The 27,904-nt window shown below is 39.7% G+C and overlaps 1 protein-coding gene across 2 annotated transcripts; it reads left to right on the top strand.

Annotated features, from left to right (window-relative positions):
• Positions 1–21: 21 nt before the first annotated feature.
• Positions 22–27,904, top strand: rrp15.S (ribosomal RNA processing 15 homolog S homeolog). Of its 2 annotated transcripts, XR_001935845.2 has the most exons (6): positions 22–173; positions 5,478–5,728; positions 9,881–9,978; positions 13,020–13,215; positions 22,912–23,052; positions 27,616–27,654. XR_001935845.2 is itself a non-coding variant. In NM_001094927.1 (5 exon segments), coding segments are annotated over 5 exon segments (735 nt in total). In that variant the 5' UTR covers positions 150–151; the 3' UTR covers positions 27,784–27,904.

The following is a 27,904-nucleotide window of genomic DNA, read 5'->3' as shown; positions in this document are numbered from 1 at the left end:
GAAGGGCAAAGGTACCCGGATGAAGAATGACGCAGTAAGCATTCATTGATGTGACACTAGACGGAAATGACGTAGCCCACCAGCTCCGCCCAACCCGGAAGGACCTGGCAAATAGCACGTGGGTCGCATAACCATGGAAGTTGTTGGCGAGATGGAGCCTGTGGAATATGAAGGTAAGTCTGCGGGCTCTTTCGCTTGGTCTGTTTGCTTTAAGGTTACAGAATATGTCAGCTTCATATTCCCATTCAATTTCAGCTCCACTTCCCAATATCCCGTGTTGGTATTGGGCTTCAGTATCAGAATGGGCTTTGTTGTGATGGTGTATTTATTTCTCATGATTGCACGTATTGTCTCACTGACCTTTGGCTCGTGCAGAATGCTGGGATTTGTAGTTCAGCAGGAGGTTGAGAACAGGCTCTCCAACAAAGGAGTCCAATTAACGCTTTGCTTAATAAAAGAATATGGAATTCTCAGTAAACTTTCACTTTATATTTCTTGCACAAGTCTAATGGCTTTACAGGTCTATGTAAATGCATGTGTGGCTATATTGTGTGCACTGCTGCTTCTGATCCCTGAAACCAAATAAGAGATGCCCTGTGATGAGCCACGCCTGGAGGATAAATACCTTTTACTACACTAGTTCCATAGTCACAACCAGAAAACCAATAGAAACAAAATAACCTTAAAGGAACAGTAACACCAAAAATGTAAAGTGCTTTGAAGGAGTGGCAATAAAATGTAGGGTGGCCCTGCACTGTTAAAACTGGCGTGTTTTCTTCAGAAGTACTACTATAGTTTATATAAACAAGCTGCTGTGTAGCAATGGGGGCAGCCATTCAAGCACAGTATACACAGTAGATAACATAAGTACTACTATAGTTTATATAAACAAGCTGCTGTGTAGCCATGGGGGCAGCCATTCAAGCACAGTATACACAGTAGATAACATAAGTACTACTATAGTTTATATAAACAAGCTGCTGTGTAGCCATGGGGGCAGCCATTCAAGCACAGTATACACAGTAGATAACATAAGTACTACTATAGTTTATATAAACACGCTGCTGTGTAGCCATGGGGGCAGCCATTCAAGCACAGGGTACACAGTAGATAACAGATAAGTACTACTATAGTTTATATAAACAAGCTGCTGTGTAACCATGGGGGCAGCCATTCAAGCACAGGATACACAGTAGATAACAGATAAGTACTACTATAGTTTATATAAACAAGCTGCTGTGTAGCCATGAGGGCAGTCATTCAAGCACAGGATACACAGTAGATAACAGATAAGTACTACTATAGTTTATATAAGCAAGCTGCTGTGTAGCCATGGGGGCAGCCATTCAAGCACAGGATACACAGTAGATAACAGATAAGTACTACTATAGTATAAACAAGCTGCTGTGTAGCCATGGGGGCAGCCATTCAAGCACAGGATACACAGTAGATAACAGATAAGTACTACTATAGTTTATATAAACAAGATGCTGTGTAGCCATGGGGGCAGCCATTCAAGCACAGGGTACACAGTAGATAACTACTACTATAGTTTATATAAACAAGCTGCTGTGTAGCCATCTGTAGCTTATCTGTTGCCTGCTGTGTATCCTGTGCCTTTTCTCGTTTTTCAGCCTAAATGGCTGCTTATTCATATAACCTATAGTAGTGTTTCTAAAGCAACAGTCTATTATACTTTTAATTGCTTTAAAATGCTTTTATTTTTTTTGGTGTTACTGTTCCTTTAACTTTTAGTATGTTACAGAATGGCCAATTCTAAGAAAGTTTTCAATTGATCTTCATTATTTCTTTATGTTTTTTTAATTATTTGCCTTATTCGTCTGATTCTCAGTTTTCAAATGGGAGTCCGTGGCCCCATCTTAAAACAAGTGATCTCTAAAGCTACAAATGTTCTATTATTGATCTTTTTTTATTACTCTTTCTATTCAGGTCCTCCCAGGGCCTGACTGGGAGTAAAAATCAGCCCTGGCAAAAAAATTAAAGCTGTATTTCTGTCTTGTTAAAGCCAATTTTTCAATAAAGGCTTTTTAAGGAATTTGACTGGACGTGTGGTGCTGTCTACTTGGGAATACTAAAAAAATTAAAGCAGCCCACACATAAATGCGTGCTGGTCTTTAACTTATACACATGCATATTTTATTTATTTATAGATGAAGGAAAGAGTGCAGGTACTTACAGGACTATTATTTATATATATATATATATATATATATATATATATATATATATATATATATATATATATATATATATATATATATATACACACACACACAAAAGCCATTAATATCTTGTAAATTTTATCCTTATAAACGGTGAGTTCTGATGTCATTTCTGTCACATGACTCACTGAAACTTGTGTATTATTATAAATAATGTACCCCCAGAAAGTTCAGACTTCCGTTATCCAGAAAGTTCTGAATTGCGGAAAGACCGTCTCCCATAGACTCCATTATAATCAAATACTACAAATTTTTAAAAATGATTTCCTTTTTCTCTGTAGTAATAAAACAGTACTTTGTACTTGATCCCAACTAAGATATAATTAATCCTTATTGGAAGCAAAACCAGCCTATTGGGTTTATGTAATGTTTACATGATTTTCTAGTAGACTTAATTTATGAAGTTCTAAATTATGGAAAGATCCGTTATCCGGAAAGCCTCAGGTCCCGAGCATTCTGTATAATAGGTGCTATACCTGTACAGGTACAGGACCTGTTATCCAGAATGTTCTAGACCGGCTGTTTTCCAGATAAGATTTACATACCTTAAGTCTATTAAAAATTGTTTAAATATTAATTAAACCCAATAGGCTGGTTTTGCTTACAATAAGGATTACGGTAACTATATCTTAAGTTTGGATCAAGTGCAAGTAACTGTTTTATTGTTACAGAGAAAAAGGAATCATTTTATACAATTTGGATTATGTGGATAAAATGAAGTCTATGGGAGACGGCCTTTCCATAATTCGGAGCTTTCTGGATAACGGGTTTCCTGATAACGGATCCCATACCAATATTGCAATATTATTTGCAATTATGGAATTCTGCATTATTCATCCATAATAATTGTTCTTATTTTCTTTTACAAATCTGCTTTTATTTGTTACCAGGAAATTCATCTGCACTTTACAAACAGATCCTGCCTGTGTTTACGGACTACAAGACCTTTCATGTTTTTCTCTATTTTGAACACTAGGTGTCAGGCCTGCTTTCTTTATTGCTGACAGCGGTCCTTTGTAAAATTTAATTCTATGCAGGAAAGAAACTCCAAAATATGGAAATACTTTCTCAGCTGTGAGCTTTGATGCTCTCTGACTGGAGAAAACATTGAATATAGGGATAGGGAGGTCCTTTTGTGGAATTTTTTTCAAAATGAATCCGTTAATAGTGCTGCTCCAGCAGAATTCTGCACTGAAATCCATTTCTCAAAAGAGCAAACAGATTTTTTTATATTCAATTTTGAATTCTGACATGGGGCTAGACATTTTGTCAATTTCCCAGCTGCCCCTGGTCATGTGACTTGTGCCTGCACTTTAGGAGAGAAATGCTTTCTGGCAGGCTGCTGTTTTTCCTTCTCAATGTAACTGAATGTGTCTCAGTGGCAGGGGCGTAACTATAGAGGAAGCAGACCCTGCGGTTGCAGGGGGGTCCAGGAGTGTAGGGGGCCCAGTGAGACCCTAATTAATTAGCAATTTTAATATATCTTGGTAAAATAGGCCAACTTATAAATATTTTGGGGCCCTAAATTGAATTTGCTATGGAGCCCAGTAACAACTAGTTACACCACTGCTCAGTGGGACATGGGTTTTTACTATTGAGTGCTGTTCTTAGATCTACGAGGCAGCTGTTATCTTGTGTTAGGGAGCTGTTATCTGGTTACCTTTCCATTGTTCTTTTGTTTGGCTGCTGGGGGAGGGAGGGGGGTTGATATCACTCCAACTTGCAGTACAGCAGTAAAGAGTGATCAAAGTTTATCAGAGCACAAATCACATGACTTGGGGCAGCTGGGAAATTGACAATATGTCTAGCCCCATGTCAGATTTCAAAATTGAATATAAAAAAATCTGTTTGCTCTTTTGAGAAATGGATTTCAGTACAGAATTCTGCTGGAACAGCACTATTAACTGATTCATTTTGAAAAAAAAATTTTTCCCCATGACAGTATCCCTTTAACAGTATCCCTTTAACTATTTGCCTCTTCTGACTCCTTTTCGCTTTTAAATAGGTGTCACAGACCCCTTCTAAATAATTTGCTCTGTTAGGCTACAAATGTATTGCTATTGCTAGTTTTTATTGCTCATCTTTCTATTCAGGGATCTCTTATTCAGATCAGTGCATGGTTGCTAGGGTAATTTGAACCCTAGCAACCAGACTAATGAAATTGCAAACTGGAGAGCTTCTGCATAAAAGGTAAATAACTCAAAAAACACACATAATAAAAAACAATTGCAAAACATTTCAGAATATCTCTCTGTCAGACTAAACGTTTATAAGGTGGACAACCTTGCGAGGATTCATTAACTGATTAAGCTTAAAACAACCTTCAAAATGGATGTCAACCCAAAGAAGAAAATTTGCTTAATGAAAGAAAATGTCATTCTAAGCAACTTTCCAATATGTACTTTTTACACTTTTTCAATGGGGTTAACTTTAATTTTTCAATGCAATTGCTATTAAAGGAAAACTTTACCCCCTACATAAAGGAGAAGCTAAAAAAACCCCTACCCTACATTGAACCTCCTCCCCCCCCCTGCAGCCTAGCTGCTACCCTAGGCAAATGCCCCTCTTTACTTACCCTTCGGTGCAGATTCTGTAGAGCGGAGTTCACGGCAGCCATCTTCTTCTCTTCGGCAATCTTTGGGAAGTAATTGCCGTAGCGGCACATTAGCAGTTGGAGCAATTTTGTGTTTCGCGACAGCTGCGCATGCGCCGAAACTCATGATAATTTGCCAAAGCGCCTGGAGAAGACCCCCTCCCTGTCCCACCCCGTCTTAGGTGTTACCCTGGGTAAATGCCCTTAATTCTCTACTTACCCCTCGTTGCAGATTCAGGACATCAGAGTTCATGGGTAACATCTTCTCTTCGGTAATCTTCGGGTCTTTTTGTGGTGCTTCAGCAATTTCTGCGACTTTCGCCGCATGCGGAGTTGTTCGGGGGTGGAAGCTTGCTCCAACTGCGCATGCGCCGATACGCTGATCTCTTCCCAAAAATTACCGAAGAGAAGAAGATGGCGCCCTTGAACACTGATTCCCTGATTCTGCAACGAGGGGTTAGTAAAGAGTTAGGGCCATTTACCCAGGGTAACACCTAGGTTGGGGAGGGGAGCAGGGAGGTGGGGTCTATGTAGGGTGCAGGGGATTTTAATAAAAAGGGTTTGGTTCTTCTTTAAGGGTATGTTCAGAACCCACAACGCGCACCTTTATATTATCATTGTGTTTTCTTTTTTCTCAACAGGCTCAGATCTGAGCTCGGAGGTGTCTGATGGTGGCTCTTCTTCCGATGGAAATGACGAAAGTGATCATGAGGATGAGGTCACAAAGGATGACCAGGAATTCTTTGAGGATGAAAATGCCAACAAAGGCTGGGCCGATGCCATGGCTAAGATCCTTAACAAGAAGGTGTCCGAGAGGAAGGCAACGGCCATATTGGTGAAAAGCAAAGCCCTTGAGAAGGAGAAGCTGGAGAAGCAGGAAAAGAAGAAGCAGGTGCGTTTCACAGGTTGGAAGAAAATAAAAAGGTGAAAGGGAGTAGCTGAGGGAGCGTTGCTAAGATGCTAGGTGAATACTTCCCATAATCCCATGTCTGTTGCCTCAGATACCAGTTTTTATTTTTGCATTTCTTTGTTGCACACTTATATTTTCCCAGTTTTTATTTTTACACTGAACTGTTCTTTTAAACGTGGCTGTCCACCTTCAACTTTTTGTGTGATGTAGACCAGACAACCTGCTCCTTTCACGTATGTTGAGAAGGCAATTAATATTTCTGGTATCTAAATTGTTTTCCTTTCTTCAAGTAGAAATTAAAATTGCTGTGTTTTTTTTTTTGTTTTTTTTTAATTTCCCAGGCAGCAAATAATTTCCATGTTTTGGCCATTTACCATTAAAGCTTTGTTTCACCTTGACTAACTGCCAAAAAAAATGAACATAAAAATTCAAAGATTAATTAGTAGAATGCAACCTTTCAAAATGTAATATTCATTTCATATATATCTGTTTATTGGGTCCTATGTTATTGCTGTTCATGCCACATCCCTGGTTTGTAGGATAGCCGGTATCATTCTGAACTGTAAAGCCACAGAACAGGGAAAATCATACTAAAAGTTAAAGGTGAACGGAATTGGTGTGAAGAATTATGCTGGTCACATGTTTACCATATTATGAAAATATAAACACTCCTTCAGATTGGTTGATGGTACAGGTATGGGACCTGTTATCCAGAATGCTCAGCACCTAAGTTTTTCCAAGGAGTCTTTCCTTAAAGGATCAGTAACATCAAATTTTTTTTTTTTTTTTAATTCGTTTTATATCCCAAGAAAAAAAAAAAACACCAAGACTAATTAAACTTTAAAATCGCAAAGCCTTTATTAAGAAATAACTTACCGAAATTCCGCTTGCACTCCTCTTCAGAAAAGGCAATCCATCGTGCAGCGCTCGATTTCTCCCTGCCTTCCTTAAAGGAGATAGCCAGGGAGGAGAAATCGAGCGCCGCATGATGGATCGTCGCCATGTCGCCTTTTCTGAAAAGGAGCGCAAGCGGAGTTTTAGTAAGTTATTTCTTAATAAAGGCTGTTTTTTTGCTAAAAACAACATCTAAACTTTTAAATAAATCCAATGGGTATTGTATGTTTTTTTTCCATCCAATAAGGAGATAAAAATTTATCTTAGTTAGGGACAAGTACCCGCTACTGTTTTCTTATTAGCGGAAAACAAAAATATTTGATTAAAATTAAGTCTATGGTAGATGGCCTTCTTGCAATTCAAAGCTTTCAGTGTAGCGGTTTTCCCGGATAGCAGATCCCATACTTGTATATGAATATATTTTAGCCTTGGTGTGGTTTGGGCATCTTCTTTTCAGCATAGGGGCTCCTGGTTAACCAGTGACATCGTACATTGATATGAAAACCAATGCCTTTTTCTTTCTTATTGTGCATTAGATGGTTAAAGTGTAGGAATATCTGTTGAAAAGCCAGAGCTCGGTCATAAATCCATAGCAATGCTGCTCAGCATTATAAAGGTAGGCCCATGAAAGAGCAGTTTTGTACACTACAGCTGAATATGAAGATTACCGTGAGCAAAGAACCATTAAAAACCAGCCCTTAATGAAGCCAGTCATTTTTTCCAAACGAGAAAACAATTTCACTTCTTTTTTTTTTTTTTCATGCATTGCAGGGACATTACTTCATCTATTCTGTCGCCCACACAAGAAATCTTAAGAAAATAGCTTAATTTGTGAAAGCATTACAGATTTCCAATTTGGGCAGCGCAACTCATATGGTCTCTAAGATTTACACAGTCATAAATTGGCATGAGAACGCACACAAAGTGGGTTGCCATTTCTTGTTTAGTGCTCAGAGCAGATGTTTGGCACTGGAGTTGTGTTGTTTCCTGTTGATCTGTATCTTGTCAAGCTCATAGCTCTTCGGCTCTTGTGTATACCCACTAGGCTGCTTGAGAATCGTGGGAGAGTATCGATACAAATGATTCAATGGCCAGCCTTGACTTTTTCTTCCAAAGATGTGCCTCTAAATGCTTGGCCCTTCCCTAGTTTACTTTATGAAGTTTGTCAGTCATAACCTCTCAAATCCTCTCATAGCTGAGTTAGCACCATCATAAAAACAAGAAAAAAGCTAAGCCAGAGGCAAACCCATTTCCAATAGTCTAACTACAGAGGTTCAAGTGCAAATCTCCTTGTCTGTTTTTTATTAGTGCTGTTGGTTTTGGTTTTGTGTTATTTTGCTCTGTCTTGTTTAGTTTTGAGACAATAAGGGGATTCAGTCTTGCTTCAGAGACCAAGTGAGACCATATTTTAAAAAAAGTTTGGTCATTATATAACACTTCATGTGTGGGGTTATAGGTGACTCAGAGGGGATGTCTCTAACCCAATAAGTTCCTTCAAGCTTCACTCTTGACATGAGCTCCCCAAAGTCTCAAATTATACTAAACGGCACCACTGTCTCTTTTGACTTGGACTTGAAAACAAATATATAGAATACAAGGATAAGTAAAGTAGGCAAGTGGTCAATTTATGTTGCTATGGCCTTCAGAGCTGGTAGATTGTCCCTATCTGACCATGTTTGCTTGTGAGCTCTAAGCCATTTTCTTCCTACTTACAGCAAAGATAATAATTGGACCATGGTTGCTCATATGTTATGGCTTAAGCTGGCCATAGACGCGAAGATCTGATCGTACGAATCGAGGATTCGTATGATTTTCGGATCGTGTGGGGAGAGTCCCGACATTTTTTGTCCCACGGAGATCGTCGTTTGGTCGATCGGCCAGGTTAAAAGATTTCTGTTGGCTATCGATAATACCTCTGCATGTATTGCCGATCTGACTATCTTCAGTCACTAGCTTTTGTTGGACATAACTTTCATACGATTGCTGTCAGGGGCAGAACATCGGCTGATCTGTTCTTTTACTACTTTATTTGATCTGAATGGTTAGTGGCAGGTCGGGAGATGGTGAAGTCCGATCGTTCGAGGATTCAAACGATCGGATCTTTGCATCTATCGCCAGCTTCATGCTAAACATTCTCCAGTTGACCAAAACTTTCCTCCTGGTCATTATACACTTGTTTTCGATTCAACTGTCCTGGCTCTCTTAATTCCTCCTCCACTAAGCCTGAGGGTGGGTACTCCATACCAAACCTTAATGTACATACTTGGGTGGCACACCATGCCCTGAGTTTAAAGAAGGATGGTTATTTCCTCACTTTTTAACCACAGTAATTATACCAATGGTTGGGCTGCTGACCATGATGTACATCAACTCCAGGCTTCCACTTGCCATTTGGAAACCTTAGAACTCCATTTTGAGTTGACTTTAGATTTGATTGTCTAAACCCTAGTATTTTATGTATGTTAGAGCTTTAGATTTACTGAATCCAATATTCTGTTTCTGCTGGGATTCTGCAGCTGACCCAAGTCTTTGAAACGTATTTACTTTACTGTTCAACAGTGGTATGGGCCACATTTTTTATGGAGCATATGGTTTCTAGTTTGATCCAAATATTATGGATTGATGTGCTTCCCACCTGAAACAAAAAGAATATTGTTTCATATGTTCATTGGTTTGTAGGTTCTCTGCTATTGCCTTCTGGCAAAAGTCTGCGATTCAACAGAAGGTGCTCCTAATATGTTTCCACTTGAAACATGCTTAGGGCCCATATGAGCAACCATAACTTGAGATGGCAGGTTTCTGCATTATCCAAATATTGTTACTTTTGTGATCAAAGGGGGCCATAGACGTAACAATAACAATCTTTCTTGGGAAAGATCTTTCCAAGAAGCTGAATCATCAGATACAGGTAGAAACAATTCTACTTGAATCTGACGATTCAGCACTAACAATGGCTGATTAAAGTTTTCCATCCAGCCCGATCGACGAACCAACCGATATCGGTCGGATCTTTTTCTACCATACATGCACCGAATATTGCACGATATAATCTTTGCATCTATGGCCACCCATCCAACATCCCCATGGGCCACGAGTACAACAATATTTAAGTCACCTGCCCATTGCACACTTGGTTCTGAAAGACAAAAACTGAAGAGATGAAAGACAAAGTAGAGTATTTATGGCTGTGTGTTACCCTTTCCCAGTACTCGGTTCCCTCATGTAATATTTCTAATTTAGTTTGATACAAAACGGCAGTGGGAAATGATGTGCAGAGTGAAGCCAGATGTGGTCAAAGACAAAGAAACGGAGAGAAATATGCAGAGAATTGCTACGAGGTAAAAAAATGTTGTTGTTTTTTTTTCTTTACACTTATTTAGTTAAGCTAATATAGAAGTTTGTGTACCATCTATAATCTGTTTCTATAGATGGTACACAAACCATCAGATTGGACCAAAAGGAGCAAAATCATTTATGTACAGAGATGTACGCAGGGGAGAAGCAGAACAAAAGGTTTTAATGCAATGAAGAAAAAAATTTAAAACGTGCTTTTCTTGGAACAAACAGAACTTCTCGTGCGTGATCTGTTTTATCCGAGGAGCGCGGTTCTGCCGGATGAAAAGTACCCAGATTCTCACTCCAGCCACCTCTCATTGATGTGACTGGGAAACACCTGACCATATCCGTACTGGTCCTTTTTTTTAGCCTTTGGGATTTTTATAGTATCTTGCTCTGGTTCAGTAACCAGTAGCTACCACCACTTAGGTGTACTGGTCTGTTAAGGTTAAAATAAAAAAAGCTTATAGTTGACTTAGTTGTTAAGTGTTTGCCAGATAAGGCAATTCTATATTAAATCATGAAAAAACCCACAAATTTGAGTTCAGACCCAGAGCTACCTGACACATTAAAGGGATACTGTTGCGGGAAAACATGCTTTTTGGGGGTGGGTTCCAAATGCATCACTTAATAGTGTTGCTCCAGCAGAATTCTGCACCTCAATACATTTTTTTTTTATATATTTTAATTTGAAATTTGGCATTGGGCTAGATATCCTGTCCATTTCCCAGGTGCCTCCAGCCATGTGACTTGTGCTCTGATAAACTTAACTCACAGTTTACTGCTGCACTGCCATTTGGAGTGATATCACCCCCCATCCCTTACTGTCCATCAGCAGCCTGTCAACAGAACAATGGGAAGGTAACCAGATAGCAGCTCCCTGACACATCTGCTGATTTGTTTGCATTGCCTGCCCAAGGTATCCCATGTGGAAGGTTTGGGTTGTGTCCATGCACTATATATCTGTAACCTTGGGGTAAGATTTCGGGTGAGTGCTTATTTTTTGCCCCTGTAAATATAGCAGGGAAACTACTTTCAAAAGGATGCTGCAGGGCTTCATCCCTGAGTTAAATATAATATTGTAATACAATAGTTTATCTGCTATAAGTCCCTACCAAGTATTATAAAAAGTATCTGTCTATTGTAAAATGCTGTCTTTTTAAAAACCCTCTGTAATATAATTCTATGTAGGATTGTTTTTGGAAGCTTTTAAAGCAGATTTTCTATCTTAAAAAAAAAACAAAAAAAACCCTGTTTACTGAAATGAACCTACAAATGCTTGAATCATGACAGCAGCTTACAGTCTCCAGGGTTATTGTTGCTCGTTAGTTAATCATCCTTTTATATGCCTCCAAACATTTTTATACCATATTTTATGATTTTATTCAATTTAGGGAGGGAGCACAAAATCACTCTGGTGCCTGCCTTAGAACGCTGTGTCTTGAGGGGAAAGAGTTTTTAGTGAGGGTCTTGTATTACCCCCTGTCCCAGTTTTAATCAAACTGAAAGATGAATTGACATACATTCCATAGAGCGCACTGAATGCCATTAGCTTAATTTGTAATGGAACAATTAACTGAGGGTTCTCATAGTAAAATCTTTGGTTATCTATTTCTTTGCAGATTTAGTTAAAATACTTGGACTTTTTTGTAATGTAAGGCTGGAGTTTTGCCTGATTTACCAACCTAAATGCCTGTGTGTGGCCAGCTTAACTTTTTTAATTGGTGTTAGGTTTGGCTTAAAGCAATACCGACACGTTCCTATAAAAATCATAGGAACGCTGAATATTTTCAACTAAAAGTTAACCCCATAGGCACTAGGGCCCTCGATTGGCCCAATATCGCCCACCTGAAGGTAAGCATATCTGAGAGTGATCCGCTCATTTGGCCTCCTCAACAAACAAGCGGATCTCTGCATGTATGACCACCTTAAAGAGATACTGTCATGGGAAAACCTGTTTTTTCCAAACGCATCAGTTAATAGTGCTGCTCCAATAGAATTGTGCACTGAAATCCATTTTTCAAAAGAGCAATCAGATTTTTTTATATTCAGTTTTGAAATCTGACATGGGGCTACACATATTGTCAGTTTCCCAGGTGCCCCCAGTCATGTGACTTGTGCTCAGATAAATTTCAGTCTCTCTTTACTGCTGTGCTGGAAGTTGGGAGTGATATCTCCCCCCCTCCCTTTCCCCCCCAGCAGCCTAACAACAGAACAATGGGAAGGTAACCAGATAACAGCTCCCTAACACAAGATAACGGCTCCCTGGTAGATCTAAGAACAACACTTAATAGTAAAAGCCAAGTCCCACTGAGACTGATTAAGTTATATATTAAGTAGGAGAGTGAACAGCCTGCCAGAAAGTAGTTCCATCCTAAAGTGCAGGCACAAGTCACAACAATACATAATATCCAGTATATATGAATAAATGTGTATGGGGCCCTCTGACAGGCTGCCACAACAGATATGTGGCCAAAAATTCATTGTTTTGAAAATCCTGTTGGAGTGGTGATCGCATTGGCTTGTTGATGCAGTCCTCACTCGGATCTCCTTTTTTTCTGCGGGTGAATAGGCTGTATTCAAATCGAAGTAAGATTGTATTCGATTCAAAGTATTTTAAGGAAAAAAAAATCCACCAATTGCCAAATATGTTGTTGGAGGTCCCCCTTGGGCTAAAAAAGCAATTTTTACAGAGAATTTTCAGATTTTTTTTTTTTTTTTTTAATTCATATCGAATTTGGACTATTCCCTAGTCGAAGTACACAAAAATAGCTTGAAATTCGAATTTTTTTTTCTTTGAATTTTCAAGTGTATGGCGAGCTTAAGAGGGCTATGTTGGCAGTGGGTTGTATCCTGCCTTTTGTGATAAGAAGAAAATTCAGCTTGTTAATAAATAAAAAAAATTTATGTGAATCACACAGGAAAGAATTTACTGAAAATGTTGGAGTGGGGTGCGTTTTGAACCCTGTTTATTGCCTTTAATTGGTGTCTCCCATTGGTTTCATTGCTTCTTTTCTTAACCCTGTCCTTGTTCTCCCTGCAGGGGGGTCGTACAGTTGTTCAATGCTGTCAGAACCCACCAGAGTAACGTGAACGACAAACTGAAAGATGCTGGGCGCTCTGAAAGAAAACGTAGTAAACTAATGTCCTCAGTCTCCAAAAGAGACTTTATTGATGTTCTTAGAGGGAAAGAAAGTAAAGGCGAGCAGACGACTGCAATGAAGAAGGGCGTTAAAAAGGTACGTTAGCCAGGATTCGTATCCCGTTCAATGGTTCTTAGCCACATGTGCTAGTAATTGTCCATAAATGAGATGCTCTATGTTGATTCATGCTATTTACCTGTTTAAAATATGCATTCAGGAGTCTTACAGGTGTAAGAAACAAGATCAAATGTGTTTGCTGATTTTTCTCTACCACAGTCCATTTTTAGGTCTTCTATACACTTCTGCAAAGCTTTCAGTTCAGGATTTGCTTTGTACTCTGAATGCTAAACTTTGTTTTTACTCCCAGCATGCCGTGCCACTTAGCAGGCACATCCAGCAGTTTCTGGAAGCCATGTGAGTGTTCATTGTGCATTGCTCTTCTCCAATCTTGGCCAGTTTTGAGGCATATCAACATTCCCATATCACTGCACATTATTCTTTGACTGCCAGACCAGAACATACTAAATATGGCCTACACAATAGGGCATGTAGTTGCTGCAGGAACCTGTGAATAACCGTAACTAGTGTGTGATCTGTTCTTCAGTTGTCCATGTTGAGTTCTGGTTTATAAAGTGAGCCGTGACATTAAAGGGATCCGGTTATCTGAAAACATGTTTTTTCCAAACGCATCAGTTAATAGTGCTGCTCCAGCAGAATTCTGCACTGAAATCCATTTCTCAAAAGAGCAAACAGATCTTTTTATATTCAATTTTGAAATTTGACATGGGGCTAGACATTTTGTCAATTTCCCAGCTGCCCCTGGTCATGTGACTTGTGCCTGCACTTTAGGAGAGAAATGCTTTCTGGCAGGCTGCTGTTTTTCCTTCTGAATGTAATGGAATGTGTCTCAGTGAGACATGGGTTTTTACTATTGTGTGTTGTTCTTAAATCTACCAGGCAGCTGTTATCTTGTGTTAGGGGGCTGTTATCTTGTGTTAGGGAGCTGTTATCTGGTTACCTTCCCATTGTTCTTTTTGTTTGGCTGCTGGGGGGGAAAGGGAGGGAGTTGATATCACTCCAACTTGCAAGTACAGCAGTAAATAGTGATTGAACTTTATCAGAGCACAAGTCACATGACTTGGGGCAGCTGGGAAATTGACAATATGTCTAGCCCCATGTCAGATTTCAAAATTGAATATAAAAAAAAAAACGTTTGCTCTTTTGAGAAACGGATTTCAGTGCAGAATTCTGCTGGAGCAGCACTATTAACTGAATTATTTTGGAATTTTTTTTTCCCATAACAGTATGTCTTTTTTAGCCGTTGAACTATAGATCCAGCAATGTTTAGAGCTAATAAGATTGTAACCCTAAGAATTATGCCTCCTGTGGGACTTATAAGATCAGCCCTACTGTATATAGTGCTAGTCTTACTTGAAAATTGTCACTCGTCTAGATCCTCAGTTGGGAAGGTTTTCCTCTTGCCTTTATTCAACCCTCTCTTTTTGCTTCTTGTCTAATTGCATCATTATTAGCCTGTATGAGAATGTGTTAAGTAGAGCAAACCTCACATTCAGAGGCCTTCAACCCTTGCACATTAACATTTGGTAGCGGTTCAGATTTTATTTACAAAACAGAGAGCTTGAAGATGTAACATCCAGATGCTCTTCCTCATCTCTTTCATTTAATTTTAGCCAAAATAATTTGCACAAAGCACAACTGTGTTGTTAAACTTGTCGTTTATAGATAGTAGTAGCCATCAAAGGTTTCTTCCAGTAATTTGTGCGCAAGGCTCTTATCTCTCCTTCAATTACGGTAATCTTGTTAAATCAAGAGGCAAGGTTTTGTCCGATATTTTAATCGGTTTGATGAAATGCGTTTTCTGCCATACTGAGCTCATTTTCTCTGCCTTGTCCTCATTTCTGTGTTAATGATGATCCCGTAGAGGTAAGCAAAACACGGAGACCTGGAAAGATCACTCTGTTCTGGATGTCCGCTGAGGTCACAAAACATGCAGAACTTGTCATTAAAACTGAATCATAGACACTGGTCTTTCCTTATATTCCCTGGGCATAAAGAGGCACCCTTATGAGATTTTTTTCCCTTATTTTAGCAAAATGAATTTAAAACTGGGCACAAACACTGCCCCTGGAAGCCATTCATGTGCATTTTGAGTTTGTAAGTTTGTCATACAAAGCTTCTCTACAAGCCATTCTTGTGTGCTCCGCAGAATATCTATATATTGTATATAGCTCAGCAAATGCGCTTCTTTCTTTCTGGAGGCCTCGGTCTAATGGGATCTTGTCTTACCTAAACTAAGAACCCTTTCTCTGCATCATAGTGAAGTAAAAAGCAATGCTTAGACTCTTGTCTCAAGGGGAGGGGAAGGGCCTGAACTTAGTCAGGGGGAGCCTTTTTTTTGTAATGGAAACCAAATATCATCAAAACTCCTTTGAATCTACAAACATTCCCCTGTGTCCATTAAGCTGAAAATATTTGGCACACGAAGGAGCAGTTTCACTAATCAGCGAAAATTCGTCAGCGTCCACTTCACACCCAGCACAACACTTCGCCAAGCGCTCAGACATCGCTAATTCACTAATATGCAGAGTTTCGTCATGGGTGGTGAACAATGGCGACTTTTCGCTAGTGGTACTTTGGTAATGTGAGTATTTCAAAGCAAAGAACGGCTAGCGTTCAATTCTGCCTAGCGAAAATTCGCTGGTAATCTTGCGCTGGGGTCAATTTGCATAAGGTGGAAAAATTAAAGCTGTATGGACGTCTTTATTGTCAATGTTGGTTCAAATACTTAACATTTCCACTGTTAAACCACATGTCCAGCCAACCATATTAAAGACAATAGTTATTTGAATTCCCTACACATGAGCCTACTGTAAAGTTAAAGGGATACTGTCATGGGAAAAAAATTAATTAATTTCAAAATGAATCAGTTAATAGTGCTACTCCAGCAGAATTCTGCACTGAAATCCATTTCTCAAAAGAGCAAACTGATTTTTTTATATTCAATTTTGAAATCTGACATGGGGCTAGACATTTTGTCAATTTCCCAGCTGCCCCTGGTCATGTGGCTCGTGCCTGCACTTTAGGAGAGAAATGCTTTCTGGCAGGCTGCTGTTTTTCCTTCTCAATGTAACTGAATGTGTCTCAGTGAGACATGGGTTTTTACTATTGAGTGTTGTTCTTAGATCTACCAGGCAGCTGTTATCTTGTGTTAGGGAGCTGTTATCTGGTTACCTTCCCATTGTTCTTTTGTTTGGCTGCTGGGGGGAAAAGGGAGGGGGGTGATATCACTCTGACTTGCAGTAAAGAGTGATTGACGTTTATCAGAGCACAAGTCACATGACTTGGGGCAGCTGGGAAATTGACAATATGTCTAGCCCCATGTCAGATTTCAAAACTGAATATAAAAAAAATCTGTTTGCTCTTTTGAGAAATGGATTTCAGTGCAGAATTCTGCTGGAGCAGCACTATTAACTGATTCATTTTGAAAAAAATTGTTTTTCCCATGACAGCATCCCTTTAATGTTCCATATGTTTGAAATTGTATGGGGGAGGCCGGTTACAAAAAAAAAAATTATTTAGGACTTTTCCAGGCAATCACTCTGGAAAAAAAATGAAAAGTCGCCAGCGGTTTTTGAACTGTGATGCATTTTCGGCTCACAGGAAATAATGTAAGTGATAGAAGATTGAGGAAGATTTCTGTACTACATTGCACTTCGCCTGGTCTCTGCTGGTGAAGGCAAGTCTGGCAAAAGAGCGGAACGCTCCGTAAAATACACATTTTGGTGAATTTGCACAGTTAAGTACATTCGCCAGAGCGAAAATTCGCCTAGCGATAGTGTGTATGACCGCTAGCGCCAGTCTCTTTCGTATCATATTGGCTCCTGCTCCCTTTACTAAATTGGCAATGTGCCTGTGGGCAGTAACACTAACGAATTGTCACTAGCATTACCCTTTTCACCCTTTAGTAAATCTGCCCCTAGGTCTTTTCTCTCTCGATCAGTAAAACTCTACATTACCCGTGGTACATACTCACTGATCTGCATTACTGCATGTGAAATCCTTCTCGTGGGCATTATCTACCGCAGCATAGTTACTAAAAAATTTTTTTGATACAATTACCATGCAGAACATATTGTCATATGGTTTTTATTTGTGTGCACCCCTTGCATGTTAAAGCGGATCTTCAGTGTAAACATTTTCTCTTTACTTTGGTAAAGGATATCTGTAATATCAAAGACTTCATGTAGGAAGATTCCATTAAATCCATAATCAAAAGCTTAAACAGGGAAAGATGGAAACATTTAAGAGTTTTGTTTATATATTGTTTTTTGTTCTTTGCATCAAACAACCTCACATCAACGCTGTTCTGAAAGCCAAACCCACCAGACCCTTGTGTATGATTAGGCAGTCATTCTTGTTTTTCCACTCTGCAGTTCTGGTTAGATTGCCAGCCATTTATCATGAATATCTAATCAGTGGCCGGATGGCTTTGCCAAAGTGTAAAAGACATTTAGAAGTTGGCCAAAAAGCCTCGCTCCAATAGGATCCTATCATTCCCTAAGATAAGAATCGCTTCTTAATACATTTGCCGATTATTTTCAACAGATCGGTGCGTATGGACAAAAACCATACTAATGACCATACAGGGTATGACCACCTTTCTATGGTTCCATGGGTTCAGACCGACAGCCTGAATGAGCAGGACAGCAGTGGTGACCTCAAATCTGCCCAACCGATATCAATAGAACATAGATACTGGACTTGGCTGTCCCAACATAGATGTACCAAAATATTGCCTGTTTTTGGCACAAGGAGTGGAGAAGGGCCCAAAATCAGTTGAGGAGCATGTTATTAGTTTGATAGAAACCAAATCACTGGTGACCAGAAGGTTCTGTTAACTACGAATAGGCTTCTTAGCGTAATTCGGCCACTTCAATGTAGGCTTAAAGGGCATGTAAAGGCGAAAAAATAAAATCCCATTTTTACGTTCTTTAATGAAAAAGAAACCTATCTCCAATATTCTTTAATTAAAAAATGTGTACCGTTTTTATAAGAAACCTGACTGTATGCAGTGAAATTCTCCCTTCATTTACTGCTGTGGATAGGAATTGTCAGACGGTCCCTAACTGCTGAGCAGGGAAACAATCATACTTAAAGAACAGCAAGAGGAGGCCCCGCTTTACTTCCCAGCCCTGCAGAACTCAAGCAGCTTTGTTTGTTTCCCTGTAGAGCAGTCGGCAAATGTGTAGAGAATTTGTATTGGATTTTAATTTTCGTTTACTTCCCCTTTACTGTTTCCAACTCCAGCTGCAGGGACAAAGGTCAGATTTAAACGGATAAACTGGGATTCTATTTGGAGGATTATTTTGCTGCAGCCACTGGTTCTGCAGAGTTGGAGACAGTTTGTATTAAACAATACAAAAACTATAAAATCCACATTAGATTTCATGACAACACAGGACCCAGTACAGTCTGTATATTCTGATTATTAATCAGTCTTGCTGTATCGGCTTCTGGCATTTTGACTTATTATTTGACTTGTGCTGTTTTGATCGTTTATGACGATCCCTAAGCAGCAGCCCAGACCACAATGAGCATGTGCACAGTCTTGGTCTTGCAAAGATGTTTAACAAAGTTACAAGATGGTGACCCCCTGTGGCCAACTTTGAAAGCAGAAATCATTTTTTTGTTTAGGCTAGTGGTGCAGTGAGTTCATGTTTGTTTAGTATATAAAATATAAAATTTCGAGCCTCATACTATTTTAGACTTTACTTCCCCTTTCAAAGTGCCTAATTGAAACTCCACTACCAGTCACCAATGGGTTGTCAGAGGCAAGTGTTTAAATGCACCAAAAAGCACATCACACCTTGCACTTGGTACAGTATTGATGGAGAACAATGCAGGGGTATAGTGCAAACGCTTTTCTGTAGGTTGTTTTTACATTAATTTCCTCCATTTTTTTTTTTTTTTAATTGTTTTAAATTCAGAACAAACCTTGTTGCTCATTTCCTGGTGGATCTATAGCAGAAATCTTATATCAAGGGGGATATGACTGTGTGTCGCTAAAGTGATAATATCTGTTCAGAGTCACCTTGCTGAGTGGCTATTTAAATTAGAATTCATGTGATATTGTGATGAATACATGCTTTCTATCCCCTTCTGAAACCCCTTCCAGAGGGGCTGCAGCAGAGAAGGATTTGTGTGTCCAGATGGAATTCATTGTGTTCTGGAGTGAGGCCAAGGCATTCCCTTTCATAGATATTGGACTGTTTGTCAAGGTACCACTTTATCCTTGTTCAACCTACTGGATTCTTTTTTTTTATACTCTTATTCTTCTTTGTTTTTCCTAAAGGCTTCAGCCTATTCAGTAGCCATAGGAGGGAATTCAGATATTTGTCTAGGGATCTTTGGTCATGTTTGTTTATCCATCTATAAAGCTCTTGTTATTGTACTTGAGATTTACAGTGTGTATTGGAGTTAATAATGGCTACAAACATTCCCAAAATAACTGGACAATGGATGCCACTTACCTTGTTACCACCAGTAACTGAAATCATTAGAAGCTCCCAATTGTGACCTCATACAAAATACTAACCGTTGTGACATCGCTTTTTAGGTTATAGGACATAATGTACCTTGGTTTGTAAACCATATTTATTTAGTAATACGATTTTAAAATCTTGCAGTCTTGTATCATCCTGAGGTCCATAGTTGCTGTTACTGAGGCCCATGAGTTCACCTCAGAGGTCTTAAGTGCATTCATGGTTCTTTTGTAAATTACTTACTTGGTGCACAAAAAGGGTCCAAATTAGCAACCATGCATTGATTTGAGTAAGAGACTGGAATATGAACAGGAGAGGCCTGAACAGAAATAGTAATAAAAAGTAGCAATAATACATTTGTTACCTTACAGAGCATTTGTTTTAAGATGGGGTCAGTGATCCCCATTTAAAAACTGGAAAGGGTCAGAAGAAAAATGCACATAATTCAAAAACTATAAAAAAAAAAAATAAATAATGAAGGCCAATTGAATTGCTTAGAATTAGCCATTCTATAACATACGAAAAGTTAACTTAAAGGTGATCCACCCCTTTAAGCAATCTGGTAACTAGGGTCCAAATTCCCCTAGCAACCATGCATTGATTTGAATAAGAGACTGAAATATGAACAGGAGAGGCCTGAATAGAAAAGTAAATAAAAAGTAGCAATAACAATATATCTGTAGCCTTACAGAGCATTTGTTTTTTAGAAGGGTGTCAGCGACGCCCATTTGAAAGCTGCAAAGAGTCCGAAGATAAAGGCAAATAACTATAAAAAATAAATAATGAAAACCAATTGAAAAGTTGCTTTGAATCGTCCATTCTATAACATAATAAAAGTTACCTTAAAGGTGAACTGCCCCTTTAAGGTAACTTGTAGTATGCTCTAGAATGGCCAGTTCTAAACAACTTTTCAATTGGCCTTCATTTTTTATTTTGTAATTTGTTTGATTCTCTTCCTGCTTTCAAATTAGGGGTGGGGTAGTCACTGACCCCCATCTAAAAACAGATGCTCTGTAAAGCTACGCATTTGTTGTTGTTGCTACTTTTTATTACTCCTTTTTCCATTCAGATCATCTCCTAGTCTCTTATTCAAATCAGTGCATGGTTGCTGGGGTAATTTGGACCCTAGCAACCAGATTGCTGAAATTGCGAACTGGAGAGCTGCTGAATAAAAAACTAAATAACTCGAAAACCACAAATAATAAAAAATGAAAACCAACACTCTATATCATACTAAAAGTTTATCTGAGTTTCCAGATAATGGATCCCATACCTGTACAAAAGGAGAGTTAATTCAGGTTTTCTTATTTTCAGGGGGGACCTCCACCCCAAACCCATTTCTTTGCATAATGTAATTCTAAGCAACTCCCAACATAAAGTGGTTAAAATGGATGTAGTTATTGTTGTAGTGTTTGTGTGGCTTTTTATATTCTCTGCACTGCTGAGCATGTAGCAGTGGAGAATGGATTCTGCTAGTGATGGGCGAATTAATTCGCCAGGTGCGAATTCCCATGATTCGCTGCTGGCGAATAAATTCCTGAAAATTCGCCGTCGTAAAAAAAAACGGATCCCGGCATCAAAAAAACAGCTGCCGGCGCTATTTCGCAAATTTTTTGCTGTTTCGCGGGAAATTCGCAGTTTTTTTAGCGAAGCAAAACGCCCCAAATTCGCCCATCACTAGATTCTTCTGCTCGGTTTATGATTAGCAGGTAACAGAACTCTGTAAGTGAGCAGAACAATTTATATGTGGCACCAGTCTGGCCTTTCAATGTAATCTTAGATTTGAGTACTTTTTTTTTTATTTTTTTTTCTGTTAATCACCCCTGTGTTTATGTTAAATGTTCTTTTGCATTTCAGCAGCAATTTCTTTACTGGTAGAAGCTGGAAGCAGTGAGCTCTGCTCCAAAAAATATAGATTTAATTTGTGCATTTATGTCTTGCCTTTCAACCACAAACTGCGCTGCCGTCTTCCCGAATTCTATGTTTTTTTGTGTATTTTTTTTTCTACATTTTGTCTTGCTCCATAAAATTTCACGACCCACCGGGGTTTAGTAACACACTGAGAACAACTTTATATCTTGACCGCAAGTTCATTCTCTGTGTTAGTAGTTTGGGAATTTTAACTCCATCTTTCCAGTTTGCTATAAAGTGATGGGGAAAAAACCTTATTGTGTTATTAACCCTTCTGTCACAGTGGCGCAGATTCTTCTATCTTGTTGTATGCAACAGTGCTGCACTGCTTTATGGCTGAGATTCTAGCTATCTGTATAACAGAGCATTCTGTCCCAGTGGCTGCACAGATCCTATCTGATCCCCATTGTAAGCAGCAGTCCTGTCCTGCTTTATGGCAGCTGAGATTCTAGCTATCTGTATAACAGGGCATTCTGTCCCAGTGGCTGCACAGATCCTATCTGATCCCCATTGGAAGCAGCAGTCCTGTCCTGCTTTATGGCAGCTGAGATTCTAGCTATCTGTATAACAGAGCATTCTGTCCCAGTGGCTGCACAGATCCTATCTGATCCCCATTGGAAGCAGCAGTCCTGTCCTGCTTTATGGCAGCTGAGATTCTAGCTATCTGTATAACAGTGCATTCTGTCCCAGTGGCTGCACAGATCCTATCTGATCCCCATTGTAAGCAGCAGTCCTGCCCTGCTTTATGGCAGCTGATATTCTAGCTATCTGTATAACAGAGCATTCTGTCCCAGTGGCTGCACAGATCCTATCTGATCCCCATTGTAAGCAGCAGTCCTGTCCTGCTTTATGGCTGAGATTCTAGCTATCTGTATAACAGGGCATTCTGTCCCAGTGGCTGCACAGATCCTATCTGATCCCCATTGTAAGCAGCAGTCCTGTCCTGCTTTATGGCAGCTGAGATTCTAGCTATCTGTATAACAGAGCATTCTGTCCCAGTGGCTGCACAGATCCTATCTGATCCCCATTGTAAGCAGCAGTCCTGTCCTGGCCATTTGCCACTCACCCCCCACTACAACCTACATATTCTGTCCTCCTTATGAATTTATGGGTTACACAAAGTGCTGCTTTCAATCCGACCGTCTGTACTAAACACATGTACCTCGCTTCCTGGCCAGCTCTTTAGGTGAATGGTTTCCCTTTCCTTCTCCCGCGGGGGCAGTTTGCACACATGGAAGAGAGCAAAAACGTAACTTTGGCAGGCCTGTTGTTTGTGGCAGTTTATTATCGCCTAGCACCCCTGTTCCTGCTTCCACAGGTGCAGTTTAATCGCATTCATCCCGTGTCTCGCAGTATCTAACATGAGCCATAGAAGAATTGATTCCAGATGTCAGGGAGCGACCGTATCGCTCTCCCCGGCCACAGCAAACTCCAGAGATTCCACTTCGGATAAGGGGAGGTGAGATTTCTGCTTAGCAACCCTGTGTCCTTTCATTTACCGTGTCTGCAGCTTGGTCTGGGTCATTGAGACGTCTGCCCTAAGTCACTTTTTGGCCAAGTTGAAAACTTGTTCCAATACAAGAGCATGGTCACCTCTCATTTTAACATATATGTTGTGAAGCATAACGGCAGGTTCACGGGTTCCTAATGGCATTCATCCATGTGTGTGTAACTCTGAGAGGGTAATTCACATTGTACGCTCCCCTAGGGTAGGCCTCATAATTCCCCTAAAATGTTTTGGAGATGTCCCTTTTCCAATTGACCCATTTTAGTTCCATTAAATTAGTATGCTAAATTTAGGATAAAAGCACATTACGTCTCCGTTTTGTTCATTCCATCCATAACAACCTTTATAATTTGCAACACTTAAATAAAAAAAAATAAAAAAAACAGGAAATAAGCTGCATATTTTCCATTATACAAAGACTTGCATTATTTTTGCGGAAAATATAGATTTGGAAAGTTCCATTTTCCCCGGAGGGCACCCAGTACCAAATATGTGATGGGGGACTTGGAAAGATAAACAGTACAAATTTTTGAAGCAGCAAAAGAAATAAGCGTATTTTCAATTGCACAGCTAAAAAATGTGCTTTATAGTAAGTTGTCCCCAGAAACCCATATATTAATGAAAAGATACAGAAGTACACATTCTGATGAATTCAAAATGTTATCTTTTGACTCTTAAAGAATAAGGAAGTTACCCAAAAGAACATTGTGTTGGGCATTCTATTGGTTGTTCCCTGTGCCAGGGAAGATTCTATACCAGGGCCAGGCTGCCATCTTAACTTTGCTTTCCATATAGGCCCTTGGTTGGACTTATGTACTGATCCAGGAATTATGCTCTGCCTGTGCACAAGTATTTGTCTTACTGAGAAATCCCTTCAATAGAGACACAGCCCAGGGAACACAGCTGAACTACAATCTAAATTCACTAGGGTGCACCTAATATCGTGGCACCCCCAGTGAATTCTGATATGCTTGTCCTTTAGCTATCAAGCTGTATCCTATAGGCTGATGGCACACACAATATCCTCTCTCCAAACATATTTTTTTAGTTGTTTTTGCTCCCGTTCCATATTGCCTGATGAAGCAGGAAACGCCTGCGAAACGTGTTGCAATACTGTTTTGTGAATAAACTATTATTGAAAATTACCACTTTCGTTGGTGTCTGCTTTGAGGAGGTAAGTTCATTACTACCTCCTCTGAATTACCCATTGGGTTTTTAAGTGCTTTTAGCTATTTTTATCCTTTTGGCGCCTCTGTTTTGTCTTACTAATATATCTGCCCATGAATGAGCACCCAAAACCACTCCATTACATTCTGTTCACTTGAATGGAAAATGCCTCGCAGCTCTAGTATTGCTGCATTTCACTTTAAGGATGTTCGAGCTGAAAAACACCTATACGGGACCCAAATTTGTGTTTTATATGTGAATATTATGGAGACATAGGCTGTAAACTCAAGTCAGGCAAGAACTTTAAACTGGGGCATTTTGTCTACTTGCATGGGTCCATCAACCTAAAAGCACCAAGGTTAGCATTAATGCTTTTCAGCTCAAAGATGCCCATGTAGACTTTTGGAGAACTTAATCTAAGGCAATATTGCTAATCATTAAGCCTCTATGTTGCTTAAACCATCATTTGCTTTAACATGGACTCGGAGAGACAGTTTCCCTCTGCCTATTACCACATACATTTGTGAGGGACTCGGCATCCCATACAGACATCGCGTACACAACTTGGCGATAGACTGAAGAAGTTGATACAATACCAAATGGGGATTGATGGGCCTGGCTGCTTGGGTGGTCCGTTGTCTGTGCATCAATCCATTCGGCACGGACTGTGTACTGAGCTCAAGAGCAGAGAGCCCTTGTTTTAGAATGAATAGGACTTGAATGGCGACAAACAGAAAGCCAAGCTGTTTGGGTTTGTTAGTTGTTAATATTTGCTGATCCTTGACATTCCATGTAAACAAAGGGCCTTACTGGCTTCACGCCCTGAATAGATAGGATTATCCTAATTATCTAGGCTCTTTAAGCAGAACTTGTATATGTATCCCATAAGCAATACACCCTTTTTAATGCTTCCTCTAACAATCTCAAATTGACACAGCTAAATAAATATAGATGAAAACTTTAATTTTGGCCTATTTTAGTGTATTTTATCTGGTGTGTAGAGGTTGAACTGTATCTTCTGGACTTATGTGCTTTCCAGGTTTCTTCTGTTTGGCTTGGAGGCAATCTGTCTCTCAAATACCATCCCTGGCTTTTCATTCTGTACACAAATTCTGTCTCCCCAGATGAAGGGGGCAGTTCAGGCTGATGCTGCCCTTGTACGTCCGATGGGCTTTCTAAAAGAGCCAGTAGTAGGGTTGGCCGGTTGATGGCCAGTGTTAGCTTTGTGCACTAGACTTCTCTTTAAACCCTGACTTTAATCAACAGCTGATTCATAAAAAATCTCTAGGTAAGAGGAAATTAAATTGTAATAAGCTCTTTTCAAAAAGGTTGATTTTGATGTTGTTTTTTTTGGGGTGTATTAAAGTGGACCTGTCACACAGACATAAAAAGCTGTATAATAAAAGTCCTTTTCAAATTAAACATGAAATACAAATTCTGTGTTTTTAGTAAGGCATTCAAAGTTGTTGTAAACTCGTCTAAAAATCGCAGCTGTCACTCCTACTTACCCCACTTCCGAAACCTAGAGGACTTCCTTTATTGGCCGAGGCAGGGAATTAAATACTTGGGAGACCTCCTGCAAAACCATACCTTCCCTTCATATGTCGAGCTGCAAGCCAAGTGCGCCTCTTAGAACCTCCCACTATTTAGATATTTCCAAATTCGGCACACTTAAGGCCAAATTTGGTACTCTCTCTAATCCTTACCACAATGACAATAGAGGAGACGCTTATTACTGAACAACCTGTAAAGTTGATGTCTAGGCTTTATAAAAACCTATTGGCTAGCATACCCTCTCCATTTTTTAATGCAGTGCAGGCACGATGGAAAACATTCATCCTAGAACTCACGCAGGAAGACTGTGAGGAGGCCACCGAAACTATGTACACAATGAGGGATTGATTGGTGCAATACAAAGTATTCCACCAGCTCTATATAACCCCACTTAAACTGAAGGCAATGGGTAAGAAGGATAACAACGGCCCCAGATGTGATACCCGGAAGCTAACTTTCTACACATGATCTGGGCAAGTCCAGCTATAAAGGCCTATTGGACGCAAATTATGGCCTCTTTAGCAAACACCCTGGAATTCCAACAAATAGTCTCCCCCACGGTATGTTTCCTGGGTGTAGTGGAACACCAAGAACCCACTAACTATGCGAGATTGAGGTTTAGGGCATTGTTGTTTAATGCAAATTTGAAAACCGATAATCAATGAAATCAATAATTGCTCTGTTGTGAACAAATAAAAAGAAATCGTCCCAAAGGAAAATGGTGATCACACTACAGACAAGTAGCATTTAGAGCAAACTTCTGTATAATGTCTAAGGGAAGAAGTAAGGTTCAAATATGCAGGAAAGAAGTGTTCTATGACCACATGTAACAAGGACCCTTGTAACGTCCAAGGGGCAATAGATGCAAGATAATCCTGATTTACAAGAGTTGCCTTTAGCAGCTGCTAATTGACGGCGGCAGCAAGATGTCGGCGCACAATTCCCAAACCAAATACAGATTGGGATCTCCGCTTGTCCAGCAGAATTCCGTTTAGACAGAGGATTGTTGGATACAAAGGAAGTGCAATTAATGTTTGCTGGGGGAACCAGAAGTCTGACATCTGTAAATAAATCAGGGGGAAATGGGACACAGAGGAGGAGACCGTTGACGTTTATTCCTGGCAACGATGGCTCTATGGAATGATTTCAAGTTGCTCGCAGCTAGACTTTTGTTTTGAAAACAGTAGTGCGGAACCACTTATACGTTCTGTTTCCAAGGTAGTTAAACACCGGTAGAAAATTGATTATGGTTCTTGTAGCTTTAAGAATGCAGGCTGTTGGTTTTTTTTCTCTTTTTAATGGCAAGAAGTATTCTCATCAACAAACCTACAGTGTCTGATCCTCTTTTGGAGACGAATGCCACTGCGGGTTATTTGTAGGAAACGGCAACGTTGGACGGTAAAATGTCCACATGGGGGCAATGTTGCTCTATGTAATTCTTGTTGCATCTTAATACGGACTACAAATAGCTGAGGTTTTCATTTACACACTTTGAAATGTCTCCTCTAATAAAAGTAGTAACATTGCGTTTGTGCAGACGTATCCCAATTCTCTTACTTACCCAACAACCAGAATTGACGAGCTAAATATGAAAATTCTGTTCTGCACTTGTTAATTGTGTGCTTTAACCCTTTCGCTGCCAGTGATACAAAGTTTTCTTTCATTAATCAGTGGAAAAAGTGCATCCCCCATGTGCGTAAGAGTAAGGACTGACGTGAAAACCGTCTGAAAATTGTTTTTTATTTGCAATTTCCACCAAAATTACTTGATGCTCCAATTTTGCTTTCATTGCAGGTCACTGTAAAAGCAGAAAACGAGCCGGGGTGGAACATCTTACGAGATGACTTCATGATGGGGGCGTCCATGAAAGACTGGGACAAAGACAGCGATAACGAGGAAGGCGGAGAAGCCACAGGACCCAGATCCAATCAGGATGATAGTGGAAGTGATTCTGACAGATAACCTGCAGGAGGAAGAGCGCTCCAGATACATTGCTCTTGATCACTTGTATAAACGCTTCATTCTGTGAATGCATGACAAAAATACCTTGATTTAGGGAAGTAAAATATGTTGATTTCCAAAA

This window comes from Xenopus laevis, chromosome 5S (genome assembly GCF_017654675.1).
Source record: "Xenopus laevis strain J_2021 chromosome 5S, Xenopus_laevis_v10.1, whole genome shotgun sequence".
Classification (NCBI taxonomy): Eukaryota; Metazoa; Chordata; class Amphibia; order Anura; family Pipidae; genus Xenopus; species Xenopus laevis.
The sequence above is the reverse complement of the archived record's forward strand: the minus strand, read 5'-3'. Positions and strand labels throughout refer to the sequence as shown.